The following is a 21,344-nucleotide window of genomic DNA, read 5'->3' as shown; positions in this document are numbered from 1 at the left end:
CACTCTGACAGGGAGTAACTTTATAGTAAGGAAAACACTTCTGCCTGATTTAGTTGGGCTTAAGAAATGCTGGAATAATGGAGCTCTCCTTGGCCTCAATGCAGTTGGGGGTCCAAAAGAGAGAAGACTGTCAAACTGGATTATTTCTGCAGTGTGGATGCAGCCCTGTTCTCAGTGTGAGGGCCTGTCATTTATTGCTACTATCCCCCATAGCAAAACATTTTTTCTAGGTAACAGATGTGCAAGGAAGGCACGAAAAGGCAAAATAACATAACAAGACTACTGTGAATGTTCTCTGTATGGGCCTGTCCTTGAAAAAAGTATCAGAAGTGCAGAAAGCAGCAGCCAACCTGTTGCCAGGTGTGCATTTTAGAAAACAGACAAACACGGGCTTAGAGGAACTGTACCAGCTTCCAAGTTGCCTCCAAACTTAATTCAAGTTGCTCTTCTTGACCTATAAACCCCTAAATGCCTTGGATCCAAAATATATGAAAGTCTACCACCTCCAGATGTCTTGGATTATAATTCTCATTGTCCCCAGCCAGCATTTCTGTTGCAGTTGGGGATGATGGGACAATGGTCCAAAGTGCAGGGAGATGCCTAGTTGACTAACAATGGCCTTCCACTAAACAGCTATACACTCTGTATTATTATTATTATTATTATTATTATTATTATCAATTCTATGCAGCTTTTCTCCCAAAAAAGGGACCCAAGGTGTCTCACACAATAAAACCTTATCAAAATATGGTTCACAGGAATCTGCGGAGTCAGATTACTGAATTATCTACCTCCCTCCTTTTGACACAGATTAGCAGCGGCTTTCCAAAGTTTGGGGTAGGGGGTCTTTCCCACCTGTCCCTGAAAATGCCATGGACTGAATCTAGGATCTTCTATATGCGAAGGTGTACTTTTGCCAGAGATTGGAACAGTTACCGTTTTGGATTATCAAGTCCCAGATCCCACACTCACCCATCCCCATGGTGAATACATGGTGCTTGAAGAATAATGCAAACTGTAGTTCAAAGGTGTAGCTTTTCTAAATCTTTTCAGTGAGCTATGGCCCCTTTGCATTTGCCTTTGACTTTCACCAAAAGAGAAAGCAAGAAACATTTAGAGGCAAAAAAAATGAAAGGTAGGAGATTATCACACCAGGCTTGTTTTCGGCACCCTCCTGCAATTATCCTGTTATCTGCCAGTTCCAATACTTTTACGCTGTGGCGCCTTATAGTTTCACACCATCACACAATACCGCGACATCGACTATATTATTGCACTTTAGAATTTCACACGTAACCATTGTTAACCATGATTGTTTACGAAATGCTTGTGTTCACGCATGCATGCATGGATTTCAGCTGCATCACAGCGGGTTCCTCATGTTCTTAAACTTCCGCTTAACTTTAGCAATGCTAAACATTACTAGAGAGAAACTTACATTGTAAACCACAAGGAATACAGTACAGTGCGCCTGCGTCATACACGGGCACGCCATATGCGGCTTCCAGCATACACTGGAAGCAATGCTAGAAAGACTTCTCCCATGCCTCGGAAGAAGTAATGGGGCAAGTGCTGGGCGTATGCTGTGGGAACGAGCCCCATTAATTCTAATGGGGCTTAAGTTTACGTGCTTTTTCCCTTACGCAGCAGGGTCTGGAACAGATCCCCACATAAAGGAAAAGCCAACTGTATTTAAAAGAAAGGACAGCAACCTTCTCGGCAGCCAGTGACGTAATTCTATTGGGACAGCCAAGTGACACAGGAAGGAAAGTTGCCAACCCTGGGAAATCCGGCTAAAATTTAAAAATTGATGATGACAAAACTTCAGTCATGCGAATGGATTACAATGAGCTTTCGCACCTTCACAATAGTGCGATTTATGTGTGACCCTTCTGCACTGTGGGAGAACAAAGAAGTAACAATATCAAAGTTATATAAACTATGACCCGGTACAAACAGGCACTTTGTGGTGCTCTGGGCCCAATTCTAGGGTTTGGGAGCATGCACCAACCACACGCTCCCGAACGCTAGTATATGCTGGCGGCTCCATAATGGCGGCTTCCCGTCCACGCAGGGACCACCATGATGATGACAACACTGCAAAGCGTCTGGATGTCACTTCTAGGAAGTGGTGTCATGGCGGTGCCCTTTCCCCTTTACGGCACCGCAAAAAAGAAGCCTCTCTATGAATCTACTTTTTGACGGCATGTCAGTGCTGCAGCGTCTTGCTGCTGCAGCACCGACTCAAGGCAAAGACAGGTGGCACAGAGCCGCCCGTCTGTCGAGTTCCTATGTTTGAAAATAGAGTTGGAATCAGAAACCATAAAATCCTCAATGATAAAACGGTCCACAGATGTAGGATATAAGTTAACATACAATTGAAAAAGTTGGAAAGAGCATGGGGCAGAGAATTTACAACTTGTACTAATTTAAAAGACAATTTTATTAAGCTGTTGCATGGATCATACATAACTCCATCAAAATTGGCAAAGATGTATAAAAATGGGGAGGGAAACTGTTGGAAATAGGGTGAAAAAAGAGACTCATTCTACCATATGTGGTAGACTTTTTGTAATTGTTTCATTTCACTACTTTCATTAATTGACATTACTTTCTATTAAAGAATTATAAAATGCTTGCTTCTCCATCTGTAACTTGAAACCAAATATAGTTACTTCTCTTCAGTAATTTTTCATAAAATCTATAAAGGATCCCCAAGTTTGTTTTTTTTTTAAAAAAGAACCAATTTGAGTTCTACATTTCCAACTTGTATTACTTCCCCCATACACATTTTAGCTATTTTCTCCTGTGTAATGTACCATTTAAACATTGTTTTGCATAGATTTTCTTTAAGACTGTATGAACAACTAAATCTTAATTCCTTTGTCCATATATCTTCCCGCTGGTTAATTTGGATGTTGTAACCTCCCCACCTCCCCCACTGATCATATATGTTTTAACCTGTTCTTCTTCAAATCTGAGTAGCAGTTTGTACATTTTAGTTATTAAAGTTACTGGGGACTGGCAGCTGATGGCTCATGGACCAACACTGGTTCATGGACTCCCACTTTGAATAGTACTGCTTTAGATTTAGCTTTGAAAGGTTATTTCAAAGGGTAGACATGCTGGTTTACTATGAATGTCAAACCCATGTTTGTTTTCTTTTGTTTCCAGTGAAAGCAACACCATGCATAATGTTGACCTGCACAGAAAATCCTCCCTTGACGACCCGGATAAGATTTTAGGCCACTGCTTTAAACAATTCAAACTCAGAGAGGCATATCCACATTTTTTCTTTAAAGTAAAAAAAAGTAGATTCGGCCCACCCAGATGTAGACGTCGCATTATTATCGCCCCACCAATGAGAGGAAGTGTTCCTAGCAGCCCTAAACCCCCGTCAGACATACCCTGTGATCTGAAGGAGAAAGCCCCAGTCTTGGAAATACCTCCACAGGCCAAGGATGAAGAGGAAGAAGATGAGCTACAACAACTGGAGGCTTGGATTGAGGAGAGGAAAAAACTACAGGATCTTCTGAACAATTGTGTGAATCTAGAGGAATGGTTGACTGCCAAACAACCTGTAAGCAATCTGGAAGCAAGTGTCTTAGGGAAGATAAAAGAGGGCAAAGAACCAAAGGAGGTTAAGATGGAACCTGCGTTAGAGGCAGTTAAAAGCATTGAGGTAAGTATTAAAAAAGAGCCCGTGTGGATTTTTTGTTTGTTTGTTTAGGAAACAACCTTCAACCCATGAAAATATTCTTGCCCATAAAGGATACAGATCTGATTTACAAGGGGGTGCAGTGGAGACTGCTCACCCTCCCTGAAGTTTCCCCTCCCACTAAATCAATGAAATTCCCTTTGTGCATCTCACTTCACAGTTGAGAATGAAAACTGCCAGGAGGGAAATCGTGCCGTTATGTCTTTGATATTGAAGAAAAGGGGAATTTCCCACTCCCTTGTATTCTGTATTGGACATGTGAGCACAATGGGGAATTACCCTACTGGAAAATAGCCCCTTATAACCAAAGAATAATGGTGATAAAACACACTGTCTTGTTGTGGGAGCATTGTGAGTGCAAATGCAATCAAGATGGGAAAAATATTTTTTCTTGTTCCTATATCTTCTTTCTTTTTATTCTACTCTCCTGCAGTCCCCCCCCCCATTTTCTTTATATATTTCCACATCTCCTTCCTATTGCTTTTTTCATTTCTTTTTCACCCTTCTGCAATTATTTGCCAGCCAGAGCACATAGTAAACATACATACCCAATGTATGTGCTCAGTGTTAGGCCAGGAAACCATGGGGGTGAGAGGAAAGGCCAGCCCAGAAGACATGGCAACAGGCATTCTTCAGTAGAATATAGTTGTCAATGCTGTGTTATTTATTTACATCAGGGGTAACAATGTGTGGTCATCAGATGTTGCTAGACTGAACCTTCCATAATCCCTCATGATTATGCTGAATGAGGTAATGGGCATTACTTCTGGAGGCCCATACTCCCCATTATCAAGGTTTTGATCCCATACTCCAGCCAAAAAAGCTCACAGCAACATGCATATGAATTAGTTAAAGATAGAGAAGGGAAAAGAGAGAATTTTTATGATTACAGTGTTGTATTGGGACTTAGGAGATCTAGGTTCAAGTCTCCACTGAACTGTAAATCTCACTGGATGACTTTGGGCCAGTCGCTCACTCTCAACCTGACCCACCTCCCAAGGTTGTGAACTTAAAACAGAGAGGGGGAAAGCCATGCTTCATTGGAGGAAATATAGGATACAAAGGTAAGTAAATACATTTAACATCAGTCTTTTAAACACATTCTGATGCCTTTCAGCATCTGATGCCAAAGAGAGATAAAGGGCGAAGCATTCCACGTCTGAACATTCCCTATCCTGACTCCCTGAGGACACTACAAAGTCTTCTACACAAGCAGAAACTGAAGCTTGTGGACCTCTTCAACAAAGCCGACAGGACCAAGTCAATGAAGTTCAAGAGAGCTGATTTTATCAAAATAATCCAATCGGTAGGTGGGAAAGCATGTTCCCATTCAAATAGATGTGAATGTGCAGATTTTCTGTTGGTGCCAAAACAGGAAAAAGTCATACTGTTAGAGGAATAAGCCTTATCTTGACACCTCCCTTCTCCTCATTGAAAAAGTGTTGGCCATCATTTTACTTCATGGACAGTGAAGTCATATACGAGGCAAAGGCATAAAGACCCAACTACATGTAGTGTACATCTGTTGTAATCAGTGGGACATCGCTCACTTATCCCATTGATCTTTTTATAAGCATGGCTTCATCTGGCTCCAATTCATAGTGTTATAGCTGAGCTGGATTTCCAAATATATTGACTAAATCCCTTTGCTTTCTTTTGCGGAAGAGTCAAGAGTGGGATAGCTGGATTGACTGCTAGAATTATAAGAAAGCAATGCTGCATCCTCCCATTTCTTCTTTCTAAAAAAGATATATACAATTTTATGAAAAGATCTCTTTAGTACTGAGTTCTGTTCCTAGGGCTTTATCAAAGTATACTTGTTTGCTTGCCCGCCAATCATTGGATTGCATGATTTCACTTATAATATATATAAAACTGCTTCCACATGCACATTTCTCCTGGTTGTGGGAAGGTGCATGTACATGATTATAGCTGGATCATGGCCATGGTGTACATCATGAATGAGGAGATGCCCAGATGAGAAATTATTGTATATGAAACCGCTCTCACTCTCCTCTTTTCCAGACCAAGGTGCCTATCAGTAAAAATGACCTGGAAGATATAGTCATCTACCTCTCGTCTTTAAAGAAAGGGAATTATATCACCAGTGATGATCTGGCAGAGTGTCAGAAAATATGGATGGACAGCCTAAGAGACCAATGGAAACAAACTAAAGAGACAAAGCAAGGTAAAAATAAAATGCAAACAGTGGAACAGTTTCCCACTCGTCTGCATAAACTTGAATGTGGAATCTTATTCCCAGGATTAGTTGCAGTTAATTGAGGCAAAGGGAACTAGATCTTTTTGTTGTACTTTGGGAGTATTTTTTTTTAAAGGTGTGGTAGCTCATCTTGAAAAAGTTAGTTTTTGAGACAACAGCTCTCAGAATCTACAACCATCATAGGCCTGTGGTTGAGTTAGCTGGCAGTTTTTTTAGACTTAAAGAACTGGGTATGTTTAGCCTGGAGAAGAGATAATAATTTATCCACAAAAGTAACTTCAGAGCTGTAGAGTGATGCTGACAAAGGGTCTGTTTGTTCCAATATTCTGGCTTTCTACACTGGTTAGTGGAAAGTCCCAAATAAGGTATTGCCTCACAGCTATAAGTGTTTAGAGGCACACTGATTCTGAGGCTGGAGGGTCATTTAGCAATTGTTGTCTGTGATCAGTGGCCACTGATAAGCCTGTATCTTCCATTAATTTCATAGAATCATAGAGTTGGAAGAGACCACAAGGGCCTTCCACTCCAACCCCCTTCCATGCAGGAAACCCACAATCAGAGCACCACTGACAGACAGCTCTTACTGTCAGGAAGTTCTTTCTAATGTTTAGGTGGAATCTCTTTTCCTGTAGCTTCCATCCAATGTTCTGTGTCCTATTCTTTGGAGCAGCAGAAAACAAACTTGCTCCAGCCTAAGTATGACACCCCTTCAAATACTTAATCACAGCTATCATATCACCTCTTAACTGTCTCTTCTCCAGGCTAAACATACCCAGCTCTCTCCTCATAAGACATGGTTTTCAGTCTCTTCACCACACTTTATGAGGAGAGACTTAATCTCATTCATGGCTGCTTGTTATGCAGAATGCCTCTGCATCCAGTTGCTGAGAAGCATGTGTAGGAGAATTTTATTTCACTAACATCCCCATTGTGGTTTTCCCATAGGTAACTAGTTGACTGCTATGAAAACTGGATACTGGACTAGATAGGGCTTTGTATTGTATTCTTATGGCATGTACTGATGTCTCATAAAGTTCCATAAAGAGAGAAAGTCAGAATGTTTTAGTGTGAAAAACTGCGAAGTGTCTCTGAAGATACCAGGAGTATTTGCTTGGTGGGTGGGTGGGTGAGTAGGAAAAAATTGGATATGTTTATAACTTGATATTTGTTCTTTCTTCTCCAACCTCCTGACTACTTTCTAATCAAGGTACCAAACAGTCATCAGTTACTGTCTCCAAAGCAGCTTCCATTGCTCATAGCAAGGCCAAACTTTTATCTAGTCAAATAAACTATTTGGAAGTTCCCCCCATCAACACTGAAACAGACCGCATGCATCTGACATATAATCAAATGGAAATGATTGGGAAGAGATACAGGGAAATGAGACGGAAGCTAAAGGTACTTGTATCCTATGGAAGCTTAATTCTTGTCTTATCTGGGGAGCTGGCTAATAGTAATTGTTTGAAGTAAGTCTTAGAACTCTGTATGTATCAGTAACTTAGATCAGTGCTTCTCAGGCTATCTGATGTGAGGGACCAGCAATTGTTTTTCCTCCTGGTGTGCCAAGGACCAGCACCTTATTTGTTCCCATTGGCTATAATGGTTTCTTTCTTGGAAACTCACCAGGGACCAGTAGCCAGTGACTCAGGGATCAGAATCAACCCAGGGACTACCACTTTGAGTACCACCGACTTAGATGACCATACTGAGTCTTGTCCCACCCCATGTATTGTGCTGTTCTTCATATATCCCAAGTACCCTCATATATAATTGTACATTTAAATTTTATATCCTACCTGTCCATGCAAAATGCCCATTGCAAGCCATTTACAGTATTCTAGGAACTATGTAAATTATAGTCTGTTATCACCAACCATAAAAGCAGTGGAAAAGCAAAACACACAAGAAAAACTAATAATCCATAACCACAAAAGAATATGTCTTTCAGTGTCTGCTTTAAAGCAGGCAATGAGAAGAACAACTTAACTTCTCTAGGGATAGTACAGTATTCCATATCATAGGTAGCTAGTTTATCCTACAATAACTTTGTAAGATAGTAGCTGTTATGTCTGAACTCTGTAAATGATACAGCTTGGTTGTTTGTTCTTTTCTGTGCCTATTTACCTTCCATGATGACAGGCCTTTAGCAAAACCAACAGATTTCATCCTACAATTTGAGGTGGCAAAGATTTTATGCTGCATAATATGAGGGCACACAGAGCTAGGCGTTTGAAAATCATCTTAGTAGAAGGAATGAAGTTTTAGGAGTTGGAAGTACCACTTTGCAATGAGAACTGATTGCCAGTGCAATTGCTGTAAGACTGTTTTTTAAAAAATGTATTCCATCCAAGCTAATCAAGTTAGATGATAGCTAGCCATGCCTGCCCAATGTCAGCCTTATCACACCAGCTTCTACACAGAACCTAGGATAGCTGTCCTTTTTTGTGGTAGGGAAGGATGCTCGTTATTGTAGAAAATGCTGGACTAGATAATATGTTGGTTTAATCTAGTATAGTTTTCCTTATCAACAAAGCCTCATATTCTTATATTTGCAGAGGAAAATTGATCCTCTAGACTTTGCAGAACAGTGTCGAATGGTGAGAACCGGAGACATCGCAGTGGATGGCCACTGCATGCCAAGCACCATGGAAGGTGAAATGGGGGAGCTGGTGGACAAGCATCGGCTGGTTTGTCACCTGGTCTGGACTCAGTGCGTCAAGCTTTGTGAAAAATATAAGGTTCCACTTACTGAAAAACTGCTGAAAAGAGGTATAGTAAAACGAAGGGACTAGGTGAGGGGGCAAATGCCACAAATCCAAATAGTGTCAATTGGACTTTGCTTCATGCTATGTATGAGTGTACTCAAGATGGAAGTCATTAGCTGATAAAAATTAAAATACAAATATATATATTGGTAGGTTTTATGGAGTGCAGCTGATTAGACCAGAAGCAAGTGGCGTCACCGGGGGGGGGGGGGGGGGGGGGGGGGGGGGGGGTGTGCGGACCACACCAGGTGACATCCTAAAGGTGTCACCATTGCTCCTCAGATAATAATAATAAGAAGTTTTATTTATAAACCGCTATTCAGTGTTGATCATAGTGGTATATAGGTAAAAATTGCAATATGAAATACAAAATACAGTACAGGATAAAAATTGCAATGCATAAATAAAACTTCAGTAAAAACATTTCAAAATACAGATTAAAACCATACATCAAATCCAGGCCAGATACGTCTGATACCTATCTTTTGGGAGAAACTGGCTGTGGCATTCATTTGTGTCTCCTTAAAATTGTGATGGTAGAAGTGGGGTGAAGTTCTGGGAGGAGAAAGGAGAGGCACCAGAATTTTTTTAAATTAAAATTTCAAATTTTAAAATTAGAAATTTTTAATTTAAAAATGATTTTTAAAAAACAATTGTTTTTTTGAAATTAAAAACATCACATTTTAACCAAATCTTCATTAGGTTGTGCCTATGATATTGTAATTTGAAGGGATAATTTTAATTTTGCTAGTTGTTTATATCACAGCTATTAGCATTACTTTCAGTGATATATGGGGATTACAATTTACAAGTAACACTAGTGCAAAAAAGCATTACTAGGGATTCTGTATGGTGCAAAATGGGAAGAGGTCATTGAGGAGGTGACACCATGAGTTACTGCACTGGGTGACACCAACCCTAGTAACGCCACTGCCAGGAGCCCTTTCCATTACAGCGCTATGATTCCACCTTAACTGTTCTGGCTGCATCCTGTGGAATCCTGTGGTTTGTAGTTTGGTCAAAAACTCTAGAATTCTATAGCTGAGAATTATAAACATCCCTCCCTCAACTGCAAATCCCAATATTCGTTAAAACATGGCAGTTAAAGTGGAATCATAGTGCTATAATTGTGTAATGTGAAAGGGCCCCAGCTGAAGCTGTGCTGAATCCAAATCCTTCCCAACCTACTGCTGTGGGAAAATACTTAGACTTCTTGCTCTGGCATTATGGTTGTGTCCATGGGCTGAAGGTGGTTTGGATCTTTTATTGACTCTTCTGGCAACAGATGTTAGCCAGTACACCAGTTCTGCCAGTAGCTATGACCATTACCAGATCTCTGAGATCAGCCTGGAGAAGACGATTCTGAGGTCAGAAGGGGATTTTCACCAGCAGAAGAGGCTTGTGCCTAATCAAAACCACTACAGCTAGCCCATTTTTGAAAAGGATTGCACTGTAAAGTAGCAGTCCTAATCCTAATTTCTACTGAACAAGTTTCATTGAATTTCTGGCACTTCTCAGTAAAAATGTGTAGAACTATGCTGTGTAATTCAGCAGAGGGTTATATAAATTGCTGTGACTCATTCTGTACAAGGACCCCATAAGAATTCAGGATCCTAAGAGTCTGCTTTGATTGGAAACGCAGAGTTAATGCACGTATGCATGCGCGCACACACACAGTTTTCTAGTTGTTTTGACTATAGACTTCATAGGCTTTAGAATGTGGGTAATGCCTGATTAATTCCCATAAGATGAGAAAGAGAGGTAAAATACTGAATGAAATACAAAGTTGAATGAAGAACATCCACTTAATTCAGATTAAAAGTTTTGTTCAATGAATTGATGGTGGAAGTAGCGATAGAACCCAGTGCCTGTTTTAACCCAGAGAATCTTTAGATTTCAACCACTCAGTGACTCAGGGAAAAAAATCAACAGTCTGAACCTGCCTAGGATCAATTAGATAGCTGAGGTATGTTGCAATTGTGTGCCTTCAAGCTGCTTCCAATCTACGGCAATCCTAAAGCAAACCTATCATGGGTTTTTCTTGACAAGATTTCTTGAGTCAGGGGGTTGCCTTTGCTTCCCTCTATGGCTAAGAGTGAATTGCCCAAGGTCACCCAGTGGGTTTCTGTGTCAAGTGGGGATTTAAACTCTGGTCTCCAGAGTTGTAGTAAACCATTACCCTACACTGGCTCTCTGGACAGGTAGAAATTCTGTTGTTTTTAGATTGTCTTACAGTATCCTTATCTCTAACTTTATTTTGGGGGGAAATTTCCTTTGTATCATTAGCTTTGCTGTATCCAGGAGACAGACTCCTAAGAGAGGGGAACTCCTTTCGGAAGATCAGACAGCCAGGAGGCTATTATTCTACTGCCCCTCATCCCCAAACACCATCATCAGATGAAGAATCAGGAAAAACTGCAGTTCAAAAGGGGTTTGTTGATTTATTTATTTTTTTCCCTTTATGCCCCACTACCCTCACAGGCCCATTAGGTGGAAGAGACACAGGAGACAGCCTTCTCAGTGGCTGCTTCCAGACTGTAGAATTCCCTTCCAGAGGAGGCTAGGTTGGCATCCTCTCTGCTCTTTCTCTGATAGCCAAGGACCTTTGTATTCAAACAGGAATTTAATGTTTAATCGGCTGCAGGGAGTCTATGGACACTACTGTGTTTTAACCTTATTGTTAAGTTTTTAAAATGAATTCATGCTTTAAAATTTTAATATAATAATTGGTTTAAAATGTTTTAATATTTTTATCAGTTGAGGAGGTTGAGACTTTGAGTCCCATGCCAGAACAAAGGCAGGATATAAATAAGTGAAATAAATGAATGAATAAAACCCTAGTCTCCAGGGTTGTAGTTCAACACTCAAACCACTACGTCATGCTTACATTTATTATTTTGCAGCTGGTTAGGTAAACAATTGAGTGTGCTCATAGCATTTCTGGGCAGGAAGTAATATCTTGGTTGATTGGATCCAAGATTTAGATACTTTAGATTCTTTTTAGTGTGTCATCACACTTTGGATAATGTTATTTTTAAAATATTTATTTAAGAATTTACATAGTTTAGTGGATAGGATGAAGCACTGGGAGATTGGGGACCTAAATTTTGCTTTTTACTGCAGCTGCTAACTTGCTCCGTTACATTAGGCAAAGCACTTTGCACCTCCTTTTGTTTTTTCCCTTTTTGTGTGACCCATCTACTATTACTCTTAAACAAAAAAGATGTTGTATATATATTTATACCATAACAAGATCTTGTATACAAGTCTGGGACTGAGCTTGGACTATAATCCCACAACCACGCCTGAGAAATGTGTTGTTGTTGTTTATTTATATAGTGCCTATCCATGTACATGGCGCTTTACAAACAGTGGTAGCATAAAACCATTTATATACTATTCAATAATATAAAATACTAAAATACAGTATTAAATACAGACATAATGCAAAATAAAACAAAATAAGCAATACAGATAATCAAATGTACTAAAAATACAAAACATATAAAACAAAATATAAAATAAATGTATCATGTTGGGCAAGAGCGTCAGGTGAGTGGTGCTTCAACATGTACCACAGTACATGCAGGCTACTTCTCCCTTTTTAAAAAAAATCTACTGCAGTTGCTTAGAAAATAGTGCAAGGTCTTGGCCTAATCTGAGGTTGGTTTGGGAACTTTGCTCTTTAGAGCACTGTGATCAGTTGCTCATTGGTTTAGTCCTGGAAAATATGTTTCCTCTCTGTCCATGGTGCTCTGGGTTCAAATCTCCTAGGCTGAGGATGAGTTGAGCCATGAGGGTGAAAAATCATAGGGGATAGGCTATTAATCATGGTAGGAAAGTAGAGGCTCCACATTTAAAGAAAATATACCTCTGAATGCTAGATGCCAGGGATGGCTATAGAGTGCTTTAGAGTGTTAAGAGGCATTTGTGTGCTGCTGATAGAAGAAGCTGAAATCTAGATTCATATGTGCTTCTGGGAATTGCCCTTATTGGCTGTTCACATATCTGTTATAATATCAAGTTACATTATACCTCATGTTATAGTTTCTTAAAGTGTATGCATGCAAAAATTGTTACATTTTCTTAGCAACTTTTGGCTTTTTAAAATTTTATCTCATTTTGCTGCCATCTGTAAATTAAGGGTGTGGATAGTTAATTCTAAGTGCTTTCCTCTTGATGATGCACTCTCTGTTTTTCTGAAGTCTCTTATTTTTCCTTCTCCCATAGAAAGCCAAAGGCTGAAAAGGAAGAGCTCAAAGCGGAGAAGACTGTAAAATGCCGCTGGATGTCATTTACAGAATTTAGAAAACTAATGAGGTATATGTCCAATGCATTAGGAGTAAGTGAAAGTAACCAGTTTCTCTTTTACTGACTTCCTTTACCTAATCCAGCAACTAAAATTATCCCATCTTGCCAGTATTAAGACTTCTCAATTACTCTGTCACCAGTAATGGAATCTTTGAGGTTCAGTCCAGGTTGGAGGGAGTTCTGAGCATGCAGTGGTATTTTATATTTCAAAAACTGAAATAACAAACCTATCTCACTCCCAGTGTGCCTAGGGACTCTACTGCAGGTGAAATCTAATAGCTGGCTCATTTCACTGTTTGCAGATCCTTTCTTTCCTCCATTACAGCTCAAGACCCCATGTAGACCCCATAACTTTAAGAACCCTTTTTTGTTTCCCCAATTACTTTTTGTATCTTGATTCCTGATAAAGAGCTTTACAGCTCTCAAAAACATGTGTACATTTTATACTTTAACAAAGCTATTATCCTGATATATATGTGCTATATAAGAAAGAATTACTGTCTCAGTTTTCTGTACTAGGGTTTTTATTATAGAACTTGTCTATAACTGAGTTTGGCCAGTTAGATTTATGGATGTGCTGATTCCTTCTTATTGAACCTGAGCTGTGTTGCTTTTAGAGGAGACTTTTCCTGTACACTCCCTTTGCCTCTTTCACAAAATTTTACAGGTGATCAGGATGACATTTATCTTTAATTTAAAAACCTCCCATGTTTTGCTACTTTTTCTTCTGTCTCCTTTTCACAAAGAAAGGGGAAAAGATACAACACATGCATAGTGATTTTGAATGGTAGCATAAGGAATCTTTTTTCCTAGCACTGTAGAGAGTAAGAACCAAAACAGACGGCCCTTGAAGTCACCCCTTCTGAAGACGGATCGGGGCTGTGGCAAACACACGCCGTAACACCAATCCACCTTGCAGCCAGCCAAAAAAGAAGTGGCAAAGAGCTGCTTCTTTTTGGGCCAGCAAAAAGGCAGTTTTTCCCACCCATTACAGCTCATGGGCAGCTTCAAACCGCTCCAGCAGCATGCAGTGTGTAAACGTCTGAGTGCCGGTACGATTTCTGGGCATCTTGGGGGCATATGCCATCTGTCTCACCCCTAAGACATTGAAAATTATTCACACCTAGAAACTTTTGTTCCCTTGGTAACAATGTCTGTCCTTTTTTTGGATACCTAAAATGTAATGCTCTTCTGAGGTTTTAACTAGTTAATGCAATGCTAAAAACTTGGGGAGTGAAGGAAAATTTCATTAGAGGGCAGAATTCTTATGGGGAAGAGTGGTGCTCCCATTTGTACTTCCCCCTCCCACTACACCCCCAAGCTGGACATCAGTTTCATCTGTCCTGTTTGGCTTTTTCTAAGTTTAAAGTGTATTGCTTTTACAGATACCGCTCAAAAAGATTGCTTCCTCCAATGGATCTTTGGAAAAATAGAACAATCTATGAGAACTTATTTGAGACACCTGAAACACTTGAAGAACAGTATGTAGAAAGGTATAACACAATACTTTTTCATTGATTATTACTTAAAAGTAATGAATATTTATTTACTAGAGTTAAGTAAATTATTTATTTAAAAGTAGAGTTTTAAAATCTTTCTATATGGTGCTGTTATACCTGAAGGGTTTTTTTCATAACAAGATTCCTGAGAAAGATGAAACTGGCCTTCTCTTTGTCTTGTTTTAAAAAGTAGTTAAAAATGCAAATTTTCCCCTTGCTTTTCCTTCTTGATATACTCCTTCGCTGTGGTTTCTTCACCTTCCTAAGTTAATGATGTCATTCTTTAACAATTTCTCTCCAGTTCTTTATCTCCTCCCAACCTGTATGCAAATTTTTTTCAAATTGGTATAATGTTTTAATTTTTTAAGATTGTGAGCCTAAAGGTTGGGGGTCATGCTTGAACTTAACACCTAAACTACGCTTCAACATAACAAAAACGGGTATTGGGTTAGCATGCTCCCCACATCTCCTTTAGCACAACCACAAGGGGAGTTTGGAAGCTTTTTCTACTTTTAATCAAGGCTACCTCAAAACGAAGGTCCAAAACACACCACAGAAATAATCCACTTTGAGACTACTTTAACTGCCCTAGCTTAGTGCTAGGGAATCCTGGGAACTGTTGTTTGTTGTGATGCCAGAGCTCTCTAACAGGTAAGGCTAAATGCCTCACAAAACTACAGTCTCCAGGATTCCATAGCACTCAGCCAGGGCAATTCAAGCAGTCTCAAACAGGATTATTTCTGCAGTGTGTGTTGGACCATAGTTGATGAATCATAATTTAAGGTTTGGATTATATCCCAAACTGCAATTAGTTTGAAACAAAGGCTTCAATTTTTTTCTCTTGTGGCTGTGATGGAGCAGAAAAAGGGAAAGAGAATAATGTGAGCCATAGTTTTATTGAGCTAAAACCATTGTGTTTAAATAAGGTTTCCATTGTCCCTTATTGTAAGTGATGTCTTTTATTTGGGGGCTGGAAAGCTTGTCTCTTATAGGACTGGCAGGTGTCCCTTATTATAAAGACTACCACCTATGTGAAGACTGGAAAGCTTTTCCTTTTATATATCCTGAACAAGGTACCCCCCAAAAAATCTCTCTAAGATATCTCATTATCTATATGCAAATATTCCAAAATCTGAAAAATTCCAAAATCCCAACAACATCTGGTCCCATCATTTTGGATAAGGGAGACTCAACCTGTCTTACAAATTAAAACAAATAGGGCTTCATGATTTCAACCTGTTATTATTCCTATTGAGAGAGGAAAACACTGTAGTTGGCATAGTCAGAGCCTTGAATGAATTCTGATCTGCCATTTTGCACTCCCCATGATTCCTGTGTGACTCCTGTGTGATTTTTTGAGGAAATTGGTAACTTAAGACAAATTTGATATATTCTTGCCCCCAGAAGGAATCCCATGGAGATTTCCAGAGTTAAAAAACATTAAATAATAAAATCAGAAACAAAGTTGAAACTTAACAAGTGAATTGGACTGTGCAAAAGCATGTAACCATAAAATGTGCAGTTTAGAAGGGACACTGATGGTTGGTGATGCAGGAAATACTAGACCTTGTACTTCCACGTTTTTGTTTTCTGTTTTGAAAAACTGAAATAAAATGTTAATAACAAAAAATAATTCCTGAATAAAATGAAAAACAAATTTAATGCATAAATTAAATCATTAAAGCCACAGCATAAGGGATGTTGAAATGAATCCATTTGCAAATACGCTATCTGAAATCCAGTTCCTAGCCTCATCTAGCATAGAATCAGCTAATCCATTGTTGAATGGCAAGTCATTGAAATCGTTATTTTTAAGGCATTTTGTTCAAATCCCACTGTTTCAGTGAATTTATTGTAGGTGGGACTAGCAATTATATTTAGGCCATTATCACTGAAAGAAATTAAAACACATTAAAGCCATTGTAGTGTGCATGCTTGTTTGGGGTTTTTTTACCATAAGTCTTTGACACCCTCCTAACTGAACCTCAGTTCATAATATGAAGAAGGAGTTCTATCAAAAGTGGTAATAATAATAATTAATAATAATTTATTTATAAAGCCCGCCCAATCACTAGGAATCTGGGCAATTTGAACAGTAATAATACATTACAATAAAATACTAAATGATCCCTTCCCAACCTCCTCCCCAGTATTAAAACTAGAATTAAAGAGATCTGTCTTAAGAGCTTTTTTGAAGTCTGTAAGAATGGAGATATGGCAGATCTCTTCTGGCAGGTCGTTCCACAGCTTCAGCGCAGCAGTAGAGAAGGCCTTTGACTGACAGACATTAGCCTAGCTGGTACAGGAGGAGGTTCACATGGTGGGAATTTAGTCTAAGCCTTTTAGGACTGAAGTGTTCTCTCTGGATTTTTCTAAATTTAAATTTGTATTTAATATAAGATAGAGGTTTGTTGTGCAGAGGATAGTAGTTGTCACTACGGTCAGAAGTGCATGCTGGCTGGGGCATTCTAGGAAATGTTATCAAAAATCTACCTTTTCCAAAGTAGACATGCTCATTTGCACCTTTTGTTTGAAAGAGTTACAGATCATGATTTCATGAAGCTTCTTTTTGTCGGTGTGTGTCTTCACATGATTTCCGAATTCTGGTGATTAAGGTGAACCTTTCACGGGGCTTTCTTGGCAAGGTTTTTTTAGAGGAGGTTTGCTGTTGTCTTCCTTTGAGGCTGAGAGAGTCTGACTTGCCCAAGGTTTGAATCCTGGTTTCCAGAATCATAATCTAGTACTCCAACCACCACACCACACTGGCTTTCTACACTCATGATATTCTCCACAACTTACTCAAATCATTGTTTTGTTTTGTTTTTGACAGACAGCTGTGGAAAATGTTTAGTTTCCTGAATCCTTTGACTGACGCCAATAGTTTCTGGCCAGGACATCTTCTTGATAAACTGCGTCTTTATTCACCTCAAATGGAACATGATAATGGGAATGCTTTGTTCAGCCGTGTTTCTCGCACACGCCCAGTCTATCCTGGCATGTACACTCCTGACCGCAGCTGGAAAGTCAGTGACCAGGGTTATTTGACCTATGGAGATCCAGATTCCCGAAAGCATTATTACTATATTTGACAGTGTTTTGAAACTTTTGACATTGCTAGTGTTTCTTGATGTTGAACTGTCTACATTGCACCTGCTGTAATAAGCCAACTTTTGAAGAAAATGAGATGATCAAAGGCATGGCAAAAAGTCACTTTGGAAAATACATGGAAATAGCACAGCTAAAAGGAGCTTTTCCAGACAATCAGTAAATGTGTACCCAACTACTTTTTGCATCTTGCACTATAATGCCATAGGTTACTTTATGAGAATGTAGGAATAGCTTTGATACTGAAAAGTGCTTAGGTTTTTGTCCCCCTTTAAAGAAAACTGCACTGCACCATTAAAATGTCATTTTTTTCTAAATGTATCTTTCTGTTTCAAGCACTTCCATTGCAATTATCAGAGTCTTTTCTTAAAATATGACAAAATCACTTTATCAATAACAAAAAGGAAAAAGCTGGGATTTTATTTCAAGCTCCCCAGGGAGGTAGTATGGGTAATAACCAAACACAATCTGTATCATGATGCATTTTACCTGAGCTTGCTAGCTAGAATAATGCAAGACCAGTGATGGCGAACCCATGGCACGCATGCCAGAGGTGGCACTCAGAGCCCTCTCTGTGAGCACATGTGCTGTCGCCCCAGCACACAGTTTGCCAGAGTTTGTTACTGGAAAGCCAGAGGGACATGGCACTTTGCAATAAATAAGTGGGTTTTGGGTTGCAGTTTGGGCACTCGGGTTCTAAAAGGTTCACCATCACTGCACTAGACTGTACTTGGTTGCAGCTTGAGTCTACATTTAATGTAAGATGCATTATGGAGAAAGTCATTTCAAAATTTAACTAATAACACTCTATAGAAGGTGACCAAATTATTTCTCCACAATATCCTTTAAATATGGAGAAAATGGCAATTCATTTCCCACTGCCCACCCCCACCCCTTTTTATTACATCTTTTATTCATAAATCCAGACAGGTGGTACCAGTTTTTATCTGTGGAAATCTGCAGGCTTCTATAGATTGAAAGACCTTTTTATCGTTGATACCCCCAAAACAGGAACGCAGTTACATGAACAACTGGACAATGACAACTCATTATGGTTCACTATTTTTCAAATACTACATTTTACATCTCTCCTTCAAGAAAAGGAACAAGCTACATACTTGTTATTTCCATTTGCAGAATTTCTTACATCTGTTCTAGCAATATCTAAAAGTTTAGCATTGCGAATACATAAAGTTCTATTGTCTTATACTTTTTCTTAAAATGTTGGGCCAAACCTAGCACAGGAAAAAACACTAATAATGAAATCGCTTGTGGACAAGGTTATTTATGGTCAGTAGGGCAAACTAAATTAATATCTGCAAACATCAAAATAACTATCTAAAATACTAACAGTTATGCATCTGCAATATTTATCTAAAATTTAAGTAACGAATGCTGAAGACAATTTTATCTCCACATGTAGAGGGCTTGCTTTTACTGTTTCATGACAACAGCTCTCATAAACTCCTGATTTCCTCCATAAATTTGTCAGCTCAGATGGTATTTACTACACATTGGAAGAGTGCAGTGGGATTTTCAGCAATTAATAAAAAAAATAGATTATAGAGTGTGTCATTAATGGCAAAACTAATCAACCAGGTTAAAATTGTTAGAAATAATGGAGACTATGAAGCAAATTAATTCTCATTAATTCTTGTATCAATCTAAACAGAGACATTTTTTTTTCCAATTGCTCAATTAGCTTTATGGAATGATGTACACACTATTGATCTTCTTTTGTAGTTGATTTTAATCTTCAAATGACTTGGATTATGCTGATCATTTCCCCCTGTTTTCTGTTTGTGTTAAACCCAATAAAATCATTGGCAAAAGAAAATAACACGGCATTGTGACATGAAATACAGGGGATTTTTAGTCTATATACATGGGGCGGGGGTTTCCTCTAAATCCTGATGTGCTAAACCCTCATTACGCCACAGGCCAAGCTGGAGGGGATCGATAAGAATTGGACTTCTAGCACCAACTATTTAGCATGCTATTAGCAAATGCAATACTTGTGGACACCGCTGGATGACACTAATTATCTTCTGGACCAAATTCCTTTCAGCTGTGACATGCAGCCGAGACTGGTTTGCTCATGCTGCTTGCACTGTGACTTTCCTGTTCATTTCCCTAGATGACTTTTCAGCTGTTGATACCATCAAATTGGGCCTTTAGAGTGTTTGGTTGCAGTGGCTCCAATCCTCTCTGTCAGAAAGGTGTTGCTGGGTGATAACTATTTGATGCTATCATATAGGGTCACTCTAATCAATTCTGTTCTACCCCTCCAAATTCATAGAACCATAGAGTTGGAAGAGATCTCAAAGGCCATCCAATCCAACCCCCTGCCATATAGGAACACAGTATCAAAGCACCCCGCCAGATGGCCATCCAGCCTCCATTTAAAGACCTCCAAAAAAGGAGACTCCACCACTCTCCGAGGGAGTGTGTTCCACTGTCAAACATGCTGTCTGCCTGTAGTTTGAATCTATTGCTCCGTACCCTATTCTATGGAGCTGCAGAAAACAATCTTTATGAAATTGCATATCAAATGATATCTGTATGAAATTGCATGTTATAAGGGATCAGTCAAAGTATGGTATCACCAATAGGATGGTGACAAGCTCCTTGTCACCTAACACCATGGAAGCAGTCCAAACCCTTGGACACTCTTGGTTTCATAGAATCGTAGAGTTGGAAGAGACCACTAGGGCCATCCAGTCCAACCCCCTGCCATGCAGGAAATCCAAATCAAAGCATCCCTGACAGATGGCCATCCAGCCTCTGTTTAAAGACCTCCAAGGAAGGAGACTCTATCACTGCTCTGAAAGGCTCTGGAAGTTGGTATATAAAGCTAGTCTGCTAGCTCCGCCCCCTTGTGACTCACAGATGTGACTCACAGAAGCTCCACCCCTTCAGCAACAAGCACACGGTCTCAAAATGGCTGCCAAGCAGCTCCTCTCCTTCTCCTCTCTCTGGCCGGACTGCTCTGGAAGGCTCTGGAAGTTGGTATATATAGTTTGAACACTAACAAGATAAAAGTGTTGCTAATCAGGAAAAACCCTGGCTTACAAATGGAGATTCAACCTCTTCTGGAAGGGGTTGCACTCTCCTCCCTCAAAAAGACTTACCTGCTTTATTTATTTATTTATTGCATTTATACCCCACTCTTCAGCCGCAAAGGCTCTCAGAGAGGCTCACAGATAGTTAATTAGACATTTCCCTGCCTTCAGGCTTACAGTCTAAAAAGACATGACACAAAAGGAGAAGGGAATGGCAGTGGGGAAGGGGATCAAGTCCAGCGGTTCTTCTCTCCCTCTGAGGCCTGGACCATGGCTTTGCAATGGAGAGAGGGCGAGTAGTTCATAGTTCTCTGCCCCTCCACTGTTCCTAAGTTCCCAGGTGGCAGCTGTGGAGAAGAGTGCTTTTGTGCAACTCTTTTAGTGCACCACCTACAACCTTGCTTGAGTCAAGTAAGCTACGGCATTCCCTGAGCTGAGTTGGCAACAGACCTCCATGCCTGAGTTGTACTTTGTGTACTGCAATATACTTTATATGGGACTACCCTTGAAGACTATTTGGAAGCATAATTTGATACAAAATGTAGTGGTTCGGCTCATAATTGGTATACAATATCCAGATACGGTTTTGAATCCCATTTGGGGAGAAAGGCAGGATACGAATCCAATCAATCAATCAATCAATAAACCCAGCTAGCAATTGCT

The 21,344-nt window shown here is 39.6% G+C and overlaps 1 protein-coding gene across 3 annotated transcripts in view; it reads left to right on the top strand.

Moving 5' to 3' along the window:
- Nucleotides 1-17,939, top strand: part of EFCAB12 (EF-hand calcium binding domain 12) — a 19,083-nt gene extending 1,144 nt beyond the window's left edge. For 2 of the 3 annotated variants that reach the window (XM_042454059.1, XM_042454060.1), the window contains exons 2-10: nt 3,175-3,682; nt 4,836-5,024; nt 5,744-5,906; nt 7,147-7,337; nt 8,495-8,708; nt 10,991-11,135; nt 12,935-13,024; nt 14,401-14,508; nt 17,345-17,939. In XM_042454059.1, the coding sequence (XP_042309993.1) occupies nt 3,175-3,682; nt 4,836-5,024; nt 5,744-5,906; nt 7,147-7,337; nt 8,495-8,708; nt 10,991-11,135; nt 12,935-13,024; nt 14,401-14,508; nt 17,345-17,603 (1,867 nt within the window). In that variant the 3' untranslated portion in view covers nt 17,604-17,939. Of the gene's footprint in view, nt 1-3,174; nt 3,683-4,835; nt 5,025-5,743; nt 5,907-7,146; nt 7,338-8,494; nt 8,709-10,990; nt 11,136-12,934; nt 13,047-14,400; nt 14,509-17,344 lie in introns of all 3 variants that reach the window. The other variant, XR_006102390.1, reaches the window with a different exon arrangement.
- Nucleotides 17,940-21,344: the final 3,405 nt, after the last annotated feature.

This window comes from Sceloporus undulatus, chromosome 2, assembly GCF_019175285.1.
Source record: "Sceloporus undulatus isolate JIND9_A2432 ecotype Alabama chromosome 2, SceUnd_v1.1, whole genome shotgun sequence".
Taxonomy (NCBI): Eukaryota; Metazoa; Chordata; class Lepidosauria; order Squamata; family Phrynosomatidae; genus Sceloporus; species Sceloporus undulatus.
This window is presented reverse-complemented; position numbering and strand designations above follow the sequence as displayed.